The sequence below is a fragment of the Phyllostomus discolor genome, chromosome 1 (genome assembly GCF_004126475.2).
Source record: "Phyllostomus discolor isolate MPI-MPIP mPhyDis1 chromosome 1, mPhyDis1.pri.v3, whole genome shotgun sequence".
Classification (NCBI taxonomy): Eukaryota; Metazoa; Chordata; class Mammalia; order Chiroptera; family Phyllostomidae; genus Phyllostomus; species Phyllostomus discolor.
Genome location: NC_040903.2, coordinates 74,163,047 through 74,175,088, shown reverse-complemented (window position 1 = coordinate 74,175,088; position 12,042 = coordinate 74,163,047). Strand labels below are relative to the sequence as shown.

At 37.1% G+C, this 12,042-nt stretch overlaps 1 protein-coding gene across 1 annotated transcript in view; it reads left to right on the top strand.

Moving 5' to 3' along the window:
* Nucleotides 1-9,239, top strand: part of OPTN (optineurin) — a 35,063-nt gene extending 25,824 nt beyond the window's left edge. The window contains 3 exon segments of the mRNA XM_028506725.2: nt 2,059-2,189; nt 3,649-3,728; nt 7,835-9,239. Coding sequence (XP_028362526.2) covers nt 2,059-2,189; nt 3,649-3,728; nt 7,835-7,962 — 339 coding nt within the window. The 3' untranslated portion in view covers nt 7,963-9,239.
* Nucleotides 9,240-12,042: the final 2,803 nt, after the last annotated feature.

The window sequence follows — 12,042 nt, the reverse complement described above, 5'->3', positions numbered from 1 at the left end:
TCTATTGATGGACATGTAGATTGTACCAATATTTTTGCTATTATCAACAATACTGAACTGAACATTCTTATGCACTCTTTGTGCACTTGTGGAATCTGTAGTCAAATATACAAATGGAATGGCTGGGTCCATTGGGTATGGCTGTTTTTAAAAGAAGTATTACCAAGTTATCTTCCAAAAATGCACAATCAAAATTATTCCCTCACCAGAAGTAGATGAGCAATCCTATTTCCCCACATGCTTGCATCATTCTTTAAAATGTTTCCCAACCTGATAAACATTATTTTTAGTGTGACAATATGAACAGTTTATTATTCCCTATATACTCATTACCTGCTGCCCAGAGTGGCTGACCCAGTGAAATATGGAAGTGGTTGAATAGACTTAGGGTTTTTATTGCTACAGGAACAGAATCTCAACCTGAGCTCTTCATAGCACTTCCCTTGTTTGGGCACCTCATGATACTGTCGTCATGTACTTCTGTCACATTCTGTACACAGACATTTGTTTTGTTTTGATAAATATTCTTGTTCATTCAGTGAGTCTTTTTGAGCCCCTATAATACGTCAGGCACTGTTCTCACTGTTGGGGATACAGGAAGGGACAAAACAAAGATCCAGTTCTTCCTGGCTCAAAACCTAGATTCAAGGCTCTGACCTGAGTTTAGATCTGACTCAAAAACGCCCATGATCCATCAATGATACCATAAAATTTTGGAATGCTTGCAAATGGCAAAAGCTCCCTTACAAAGATCTCTTTAGTATAGGTTTTCTTCTTGTAACTATAATTCTGATAGAATATTTAAAATTTTGTTAATTTTACTTTAAAAGTAATGGATTAGAATTTATATCCTAGAACCCCTAAATGTGAAAAGAAAAAACATAATTTTAAATATAGCAAGTTAAAAACTGGTGTTAAAATAATGCTCAATGCACAAGTTTATATTTACTTTGTAATTTTATAACTGAAGAAATTGCTGTAATGGCATAATATTTATCTGTTTCTAGGTAACAAATTACTCTCCATACTTAACAGCTAAAACAACAAGCACTTGTTATCTCACACACTTTCTATGGGCCGGCAGTCCAGGAGCAGCTCAGCAGGGTGATTCTGGCTCAGGGTTTCTTATAAGGCTACACTCAAGAAGAAAGATCCGTTTCCATGGTTCACTCATATGGCTGTGGGTAGGAGGCCTCAGTTCTTCACCATATGGGCCTCTCCATATGGCTGCTGCACGACATGGCAGCAAGCTCCCTCTAGAGCAAGTGATCCAGGAGAAAACAAGGCAGAAGCCACAGTGTCTATTACGCCTGAGTCTCAGAAGCCACACACCATCATTCCTACAGTATCCTAGTGGTTACAGAGATTGGCCCTACTCATTGTGGGAGGCGAACACATGAGGTTTTGAATACAAGAGGTGAGGATCACTGGCGCCATCTTGGAGGCTGGCTACCGCTGTGGGAAGTGATGTGGTATAAGGGAGAGTCCATGATGTATGTGTTTCAGTCTGGGTTCAAATGTTGGTGTGACTTCTTAACTAATTTCCCCAAGATTAAGAGTTATTATATTTGTAATGTGAAATGAGCACAGCAATTCTACATTCCCAGGATTTTTGACAAGGTGAAATAAGATAGTCAATATAGGGCTTCGCACATGTTTAGAATTTAATAGCATCTGTCCGTTATTATTTTAAATTTAACTTAAAGCCAGCCTTCACATATATACCTGAAAGACTAAATAAACCATTTACTATATTAAGCTAATCCTGAATATTATTTTTTTAAAAGAGACCAGAGAATTTTACTGAATTGAGCCACACAGTATTTAAACCACTTGTATCAGTTTAATTGTCGGGTTCTAATTGTTTAAAGCACACACATACACAATTTGTGTTTTCTACTTGAAAGTAGTTGGAACATCATGGACACTGTACTGGTTTCCAGCAGGAACATGTACTTGTCATTTAGGCCGCAGCACTGCCTCTTCACCTCAGCAGGTGAGCAGCAGAGAATCCCCGTCATGTGGGTAGTAACTGCTGTCTCTTTCTTCCTCTAACAGATGGAGGTTTACTGTTCGGACTTTCATGCTGAAAGAGCAGCAAGAGAGAAGATACATGAAGAAAAGGAGCAGCTCGCATTGCAGCTGGCAATTTTGCTGAAAGACAATAATGTTTTTGAAGATGGAGACAGGTAAGATGAGGGGAAGACTTAGAACACATTTCATCCTAGGACCTGTCAAAGATGGTTCCTAATTTGAGCTATCAGAATCACTGGGTACACATCTCTTGAGTGGGTTCATATGTTTAGTGTGACTCATGAGGCATGGCAGTGTTTTGTAGAAACCGATCAAATTCTTTGCCTGTAGATTATCTGTAAAAACGTGAAATTGAGTTTCAAAGTCGTATCTTGCTATTGTCATCAGTGAAACAGTCCTAACATTTTTAAAAAGATTTTATTTATTTATTTTTACAGAGAGGAAGGGAGGGAGAAAGAGAGGAGAGAATCATTGATGTTTGAGAGATATATCAATTGGGTTGCCTCTCGCACACCCCCAACTGGGGACCTGGCCTACAACCCAGGCATGTGCCCTGACTGGGAATTGAACTGGTAACCTTTTGGTTCACAGGCCAGCACTGAATCCACTAAGCCATATCAGCCAGGGCACAGTCCTAACTTTTTAAATAATTCTATAATATTGTATATCTTAAAAGAAAATACTGCTAAAATTACTTCTGTCCTCTGAATTTTCATTTTGAAAAACATTTGAAAGATACAGAAATACAAAAACACAGATTAAAATATATACAAATATGTACCTCATTCAGAAATGACAGCTACTAACATTTCTTCTATTGATATTTGCTTCAAGTAATTTGTATTAAACGAAAAAGGGAGCCCTGACTGTGTGGCTTGATGGATTGAGCACTGGCCTGTGAACTGAAAGGTCGCTGGTTCATTTTCCAGTCAGGGCACATGACTGAGTTGCAGGCCAGGTCCCCAGTTGGGGGCAAGTGAGAGGCAATTGACTGATGTATCTCTCATGCATGATCAATGTTTCTCTCCCTCTCTCTAAAAATAAATAAAGAAATAAAAATCTTTTTTAAAAAAAGGAGCTGTAGACGAAGTTGAAGTCTTTTGTTCCCCATCCTTCATTATATTCCTCTCTTCCCTTCTCCATACTGCCTAGAATTTGGGTAGCATCCCCATGTGTTTTATATTTTTATATAATACCTTAAAATAAGATAGTATTAATTTCTCCGTGCTTAAGCTACAAAATGGTCACTACAAATATTGTTTTGCAACTTGCTTTATATAACATTGTGATTTTTGAACTGGATGTATATATGTGCAGGGTATCTCTTTAGAAATATGTTAATTTTTTTCTAATCTATTCCCCTATCAGTTGACAGTTTGGTTACTTCATAACTGATTTTTTTAAAAAGTCTTAAGTGTTATTTACTTTTACTACATTGTGTCCTAGTTACAATATTTACAATGAAGTCTGTCTTGAGTTCTGGTTTCTATGCACACTGGCATTGTAGTTCAACTCTCTTTTTTTTCTTCTCTCATTCTGCAGAATGTGTGTTTAATGTTGTCACATTTAAGGGTCTTAAAACATCACAGAGAATGTTGCTTTTCATTGCAGTAGGCAGTCCTTGATGGAAATGCAGAGCCGTCATGGGGCCAGAACCAGTGACCCCGACCAGCAGGATTACCTTGTTCAAAGAGGTGAGTCACATGTGATTCTAGGCTTTCAGAATTCCAGAGAATAACTGTCCTTGACAAAGATGCTAGAAAAAAATTCTACTACATCCTATATAATGGATTTCAAATTAAGCTACCAAAAATGTAGTACCCATCAGTCTTATTTCCACAGTACCCCAATCTCCATGCATTACCTACTAAATCCAGACCAGACACTTCCCACTGACAGTTAATGTCTGGCAGAGCCAAACTTTTAGGACTTCTCTCTCTCTATTTCCCTACAGCAATTAGCCAACTGAATCACTCCTTGTTCTTTCAACTTGCCTGCCCTAAGTCTGTATACCTACATATACTTGTTTATGGGGTGTCCTTCACGTAGGTACCTTCCTTCACTCATATCCAGTCTCTGGTCTTCCTCCAGTCTCTTTCCAGTCAACTCTTATCCCATCTTTAGAACCCATTTCAAGTACCATCTCTATGATACCAACAAAATGTGACCTCTCCCTTCTGAATTTCCAAAGTACTTCATTCGTTTTAGTACTTGACTGCTATTTATTATAATTATTTATATATTCGAAATATACATTTAAGTCTCTTTTAAATAAGCTCCCTCAGAGCTGATATCTTCACCTACTACTTGGTGCTATGCACATAAGTAATGTTACCATTTATTGAGAGTTTACTATGTGTGCAAACTGCCATTGTGCTGATCACTTCATATTATTTCACACAATTCCCACAAAATTCTGTCAGATATATATTATCATTATCTTACAGAAGACAAGGTTATATTACTTAGGATCACAATGCAAATTAGGAGCAGAACCAGACATGGAACCCAAGGCTATCTGACCTTAACCACTACACGGTACTTCATGGAGTACACTGTCATTTAATTACATACCATATCCGGGTTTTAATTTCCTGGGTGAAACTGATCATGACACTTATTACATGGTTTTAATACACTGGTAATGTTCTGTAATTTGTAATGAATCACTACCTTAACAGTACTGAAAAGGAAGTATTATCCTTGATTCTATTATGAAAAAAATAGATATTAAAAAAAAAAACCCCTCAAAGTACCAAAGACTGACATGACAAGAAGAAAGTTAATAGCAATGCCAGTTAGACGATTCTGGGTTTAGGATGCCATCCTAAATTTCACATAAAACTGGTTCTTTAATATATATTTTTTTAGTGCTGGACCAGTCTTAAGTCCCTTCCATATACCAACTGACTATTGAAAGGGACTATATCACAAAGTTATCACAGCAAGGAGGTAATATTAGTATATATAGTTAACTATTAAGTCTTGGGGAAATTTCTTTGAATATCCCTTTTACCTTCCATCTCCTCCTGTTCTCTACCCCCACCCCCACCACCAAAGTTCTTTTACAGAAAAAAACAGGCCGAAGTCAGTATCAGAGGTAGTAAGTCAGGGTACGAGTAAACATAGTGTGCATGGGACACATGCAGAGGCAGCAGCCCGTGAACTGACATAAATAATATCCTCATGCATTTTTTAGCTTCACTGGTTAAAGCTATGTTCTCTGAAAGTTACATCTACCCACTTGAGCACTGCTATACATTTTCTCTAACCTAATTTTAAATATCCTAGGATACCAATATACCTCATATTTAGAAGTACTTACACAGTTGTGTTAAGTCAAAAAGAGCAATCTCTTGTACCTTCTTAAGGGAAGGTTTTCATTCATCATAACTAGGCAAATGCTTATTTACATTAAAAAGAATTGGTTACCCTTTGATTTATAATCTAAAAATCATCACAAAGTGCAAATTTATTCCTGAATTTTTTTGTCTTATACAAAACAATATTCCAGAGACTGTCTTAAGACGTTTTTTTTAGTTTCCTAACAAAACTGCCTTAAACAAAAGCCCCTCTCAGTATATTTTATCATCAGCAGCAGCCATCTCCGTGCCTAATCCAGCCTAGGGCATCCAGGTAAGCACAAGGAAACAAATGTATGTAAGTCATGGTCAGATCCATGGGGGTTTATGGTGTAGTTGGAGAGACATGATGTGCACGAACAAAGATGAAGTGATAGCTCTGGCTGGCGTGGCTCAGTAGACTGAGTACTGGCCTGTGAACCAAAGGGTTGCTGGTTTGATTCCCAGTCAGGGCACATGCTTAGGTTGTGGGCAGGGTCTCCAGTGAGGGGCACATGAAGGGCAGCCACACATTGATGTTTCTCTCCCTCTCTCCCTCCCTTCCCTTCTGTCCAAAAATAAATAAAATCTTTAAAAAAGAAAAAGAGATGATGTGATAATATAACACTTAATATAATACTGCTAAGGATAAGAAGAAAGGATGATAATTAAGGCCGAGGGTAGTTGAGATAGACTTTGAAAACATGTGACTTGAAAGCTAGGATTGACATTGAAGCTAGGATTTAGATAGGTACAGTATGAAAATGAAAGGGCAAAGGCAGAAATGAATGTAATGTGTTAATAATGAAAACTGACTACATTTATTTTACAGAGAAGAGCCAGGAGGTGAGGTAGAGGGAACACATCATTGCAAGTCTTGAGTTTTAACCTAGATCAGGACAAGAGGAAAGGCTGATCAATGGAGTTTAAAATGAAAAGTCAGCAGTCCCTCACAGTTGGCTGGTTGTCATCTAGCGCAGGGTTTGGCAAACTGCAACTCACAGGTCAAATCTGTCCTGGTTTTATAAATGAAGTTTTATTGGAACATAGTCATGCCCTTTTGTTGATGTATCGCCTGTGGCTACTTTCATGCAATAGTGGCAGAGTTGAGTAGTTATGAGTAGGCTTTGCAAAGTAGGTTTATAGTTGTGAATACGAGAAACACAGAGTTTATTGTCATTTATTAATTATTGTATTATTTTTCCATATGAACAACCGTAAACCTACTTTTGCCCAATCCTGTATTTACTCTCTGGTCCTTTACAGAAAAAGTTTACTGACCCTTGATGTAGAACAATGAGACCTTTAGAAAGCTCCCTGTGTTAGAAATCATGCCTTGTGATCAATATCTCTGTTCTAGGGTACTTCTAAAATTTGCTGAACAAAAACTATCTGTAATAGTCTCACACGTTATTCAATTCAAATAATATGCTGAGAAGCAAATAACCATGTTAAAGGTTACCTCCACTGTCTTCCTCCAAAGAAAACCAAACATTGGGGTGGGGGATTGAATGAAAGTTTGGAGACCTGAGTGGAGACTCTACAAAACCAAAATGGTTTGCATTCGTTCAGGTAGGTCAGACTAAGGAGATGTTCCAGGAGCCAGAAGTCATTTCTAGTACTAACCCCAATGTGCACATGTGGGACCTATGTAGAGTCAAGGCTTATTTTGAGCATTCTTTGATTTTGACTTGAACCTTAATCCAGCTCCAAAACTAGGTGAAATGACAGGATTCAATTCTTCTATTCTTTCTCCTCACTTACTTTGCCCAGATAATCCTTATTCATTCCTAAGCCTCCTCTCAAGTGGCATCAGTCTCACCCAGGAGGCCTATCTTCACAAAGCAGTCCAAGCCAGGTGCCTTTCTCTGTCCTCCCACTAAACCACCTTGTGCATGACACAGCCACGGCACTCCCTTCATGTGCCACACTGTCGTTTTTCTTGTCTGACACTCCCATCATATCCGTATCCCTCTCTTCCTTTTCATAGGGTACTGAAAAGCATCTGCTGAATGAACGTAATGTTTGTCTGTTTCTGAGAAGGTACATACTGATCTAGGACACTACATCTCCATACTCGGTTCATCATTTTCTCCACATTCTCTCTTCTTCATCTTACACCTTCATCTATCTCTTTTCTTCTCTCAAATATTCCAGTTTTTACACGAACATGTATTATCCTGTATCTAGAATTAAAACTATGTATTTTCATGTACCTAGAACCTGGAAGGGAGCCTAAATCCTAAAATAATTGGAAAGTGGGTACTACTTTTAGAGATTTTCTCTGTGTGTAGATTACTTCAGTAAAAGACAAAAATGACATGGATTCACCTCCCACTAGGTATTAATTACAATGTTTAACTGACATTAAAATTAACCATGTTATTAAAATCCATTAAACAAGACTAGTTGTAACATGGAAGAAATGGAACAACATTTCATTTAATGCTTATTCCCAGGAGCTGAGGATAATAACTGGCGGCAACAGCAACAGCAGAATATGCCAATTCATTCTTGCCCCAAATGTGGAGAAGTTCTGCCCGACATAGACACATTACAAATTCATGTCATGGACTGCATCATTTAAGTGTTGACATCTCGCCTCCTCCAAACTGTTGTTAAATGTCAGATTTCTTTCCTCCGAGAGTCTTACTTTTGTGTTATTAATGTTTTCACTCAAATATTTTGGCTCATTATGTTTGTTTTAGGAGAAAGGAAATCAATATGTTCCATGTAGGACATTTTTTGTGTGTGGATTTCCATAAATTCACAAAATAGAATTCTTAACATACCTTTTTCTGATAATAGATTGATTTTTAAAACTGTTTTTTATGTGAGCACTGACCTGTTCATGCAGTTAATGATCATGTGACATCATGGGACACAGTAAGGGTAATTAGATGGAAGAAGTACTGCTGAGAAATTTTAGGAACCTTCTAAGGAGGCAGGAATTTGAAGTGGCCACAGCTTTCTTCAAGAAAAATGTCTCTGAAGTATTTTTGAAATAAATTATGTTGTTATTTTTCTTCATCCATTTAAGACAAACCTATTTGGGGTTGTGTGTATATGTGTACTATTTTTTTGCAGCCACAGTAATTGTACCAAAGTTATGATATGGCTGTTCACATATGAACACTGTGAACATTTACTGGATCATCAGGACAAAGAAAAAAATTTTGATATAGACGAAATAGATACATTAGGTTCACTGGATTTGCTATAACTACAGTGGCAAAGAAGTTATTTTGTTTTTTTCATTTGTGCTGTAGGTATGTGGGCTTGTACAGTAGAAGTTCATTCACTTCTAAAAGGAACCACTGTTCATTCATTCTCTTTTTAGATCAGACTATAAGGTCATAATCACAAGAATAGTTATTGCAAAGTAAAATTTTGCTTATAAATCTTTCACACTGTTCATATGTTACTGGCTAATATCATAGGATGCATTTTCTGGATTCAGCTTCACATAAGCTTATTACTTGTTAACTCTATGAATATGAGCAAATCCCTTTACTAGAGACAAATATGTGCTGTTTGAATTACAAATTGTTTTTGCTACAGAGGTAAAAAGAGGGATGCGCCATGTTTCATAAACCTACAGTTATTAGTAACACTGGGCCAGCCATAAAAGTAAAGAATGACCTTATGCATCTAGAACCTAAAACATTTAAGAGAAAATTAAAATAATCTCCTCTGTTTGGCTCTGTCATTAGACAAACTTGATTTAATACATACATATACACACACAAATGGAATCAAACAGGAATCAAAATAGTTAATTATATCTTTACACTGTGAAAATTCAACAGTAACTTAGATTAAAAGGCTTTCCTGCCCTGGCTGGTGTGGCTCAGTGGATTTAGCGCCAGACTGTGAACCAAAATATCACCAGTTCAGTTCCTGGGCACATACCTGGGTCACAGGCCAGATCCCCAGTTGGGAGTGTGGGAGAGGCAACTGATCTGTGTTTCTCTTGCACACCAATGTTTCTCTCCCCCTCTTTCTCCTCCCTTCCCCTCTCTATAAAAATAAATAAATAATAATGAAAGATTTTCCTGCTTCAGTCCTGGGAGAATGTTTGTTAAAGACATTATGAAAATTTTAATTTCTTGTTTAAAGCTTTTAGTTTATTTTTTTCTCTTAGTATTTTATACTGAAGAAAATAGATTTCTATATTATCCTAAATAGAAAAACAAACCAAATGGTCTTTTAAGTTTTGGGGGATATTATTTTACTTTGTTCAAGTAAAAATATTAAGCTATTCATAACTCTGAAATACCTAGAAACCCTTTAAACACCTGGAAATTAAACAACACACTTGTAAATAGTAGTACATGGGTTAAAGAAGAAGTCTCAAGAGAAATTTACAAATATTTTAAACAAATGAAAATATAACAAAATTTGGGGATGACGCAAAAGAAGTGCTTAACAAGAAATCTGTAGCATTGAATACATATGTAGAAAAGAAAGATCTAAAATCAACAATCTAAGCTTCCACTTTAAGAAACTACAAAAAGAATGCCAATTAAACATAAAATAAGCAGAAGAATATTGAATGATAAAAATTAGAGAAGAAATCAATTAAATTGAAACCAATCAATAGAGAAAATCAGTAAAACCAAAAACTGGTTCTTGGAATGACCAGTAAAATTGGTAAACCCCTAGCCAGGTTAACTGAAAATAGAAGACACTGGTATCACCAGCAGTGAAATTGGAATTTGAAACTAAACAACACAATAATATTCATGAGCACCGAAACATGAAACATTCAGATATAAACCTATTAAAATATATACAAGATCTGATGAAAGAACTCAAAAGAACTAAATAAATGGAGAGATATTCCACGTTCATGTACAGGGAGACTCAGTTCTGTCAAGAAGTCAGTTCTTCCCACTCTAATTTATAGAGTCCATGATCCCAATTAAAATCCTGATGAGTTATTCTGGGGATATCAACAAACTGATTCTAAAATTTATATAGAGAGACAAAAGACTCAGAATGGCCAACACAATACTGCAAGAGAATACAAATAGAGGACACCACCTGACTTCAAGAATTACTGTAAAGCAACAATAATCAAGACAGCATGGTATTGGTGAAAAAATGGACAAATATATCAATGGAACAGAATAGACAGCCCAGATATAGACCCAGAGAGTCAACTGATCTTTGACAAAGGAGAAAAAGCAGTTTGATGGAAAAAGGATAGTATTTTAACAAACAGTGCTGGCACAACTGGATGTCCACATACAAAAACAAACTAACTAAAAAATGAATCAAGACACAGACCTTACACCTTTCACAAAAACTAACCACAGATTGGGAATAGATCTATACAAAAGAGATATCTGATGAAGAACTAGTATGCAAAATATATAAGCTACTCTCAAGACAACAGTAGGCAAAAAATAAAATAAAATAAAGAAAATAATTTAAAAATGGGCAAAAACAGGAAACACCTAGCCAATCTTCTGAGGAATAGAGCAAATAGCCAACAATATATCAGTATATATGAAGATTGGAGACCAAAAACTGTCGAGGACACTGAAAAATCAGATGGTGAGACAATAAAACCTGGACCTGTAAAAAGACCAGAGTTAGATCCAAAGAGGGGTCATCCCAACAACTGAGACCTTGAGACAAATTTCACTTTGCTACTCCAGAGAACTTGCAAGGTAGGAGTGGTGAACACCAGTACACCTGCTGGAAGAGGAAACCCACCAACAAAGGGACTACCAGCAGATAACAACAGAAGGTGAAAGAGGAAATGGAAGCCACACTAACTTCAATCAGGGACTGATCTGCAAATACAACTAAAAGGTGGAGAAATTACCCACAACAAACAACTGAACAAGAGCAAGGAAGAAACCTCAAAACCTTGTACACACAGAAGAATCAGCTTCAATACAACCTGTCCACACCTGCCCAACAGAATACAAGACGTAGTGGACAGAGTGACCCTCAGTTAACCAGCTGGAGGGAAGGACCTATCAAAGAAGGACCCAACAACAATCAAAACCCATACAGAGAGCCAACATAAATGACAACCCAAGACCAGCGAGCTCAGGAAATTAAGGAGACTGTGCCACTGAATCTCACAGATCTTCTACCACAGAAGTTCACACCAGAAGCCCAGGGAGTCAGAACAGATCAATTTAAGCAGAGGCTAACAAGAAGAGCCTCACAAACAGTGGGGAAGACAAAGAAACAATCCCTAAATGAAAGGAAAGGAGGAAGCCTCAGAATGAATGCTAAATGAAATAGAGGCAAGTCAACTATCAGATATGGAGTTCGAAGCAACGGTTATCAGGAAGCTCAATGAGCTCACAGAGAATTATCAGAAACTACAGGGAAACTACAATGAACTCACTGCAAACTATATGAACATGAAAAAGGAAATAGAAACTATCAACAAGGGCCAAGAGGAAATGAAGAATACAATTTCTGAACTGAAGAACAGATTAGAAGGAATCAAAAGCAGGCTCAATGAAGCAGAGGAACGGATCAGTGAGCTGGAGGACAAGGTAGAAAAAAACACCCAGAAAGAGCAAGAAAAGGAAAAGAAGCTCAGAAAGAATGAAGAGGGATTAAGGGAAATGCAGGACAACATAAAATGTAATCATATCCATATAATAGGGATACCAGAAGGAGAAGAAGAGCAAGG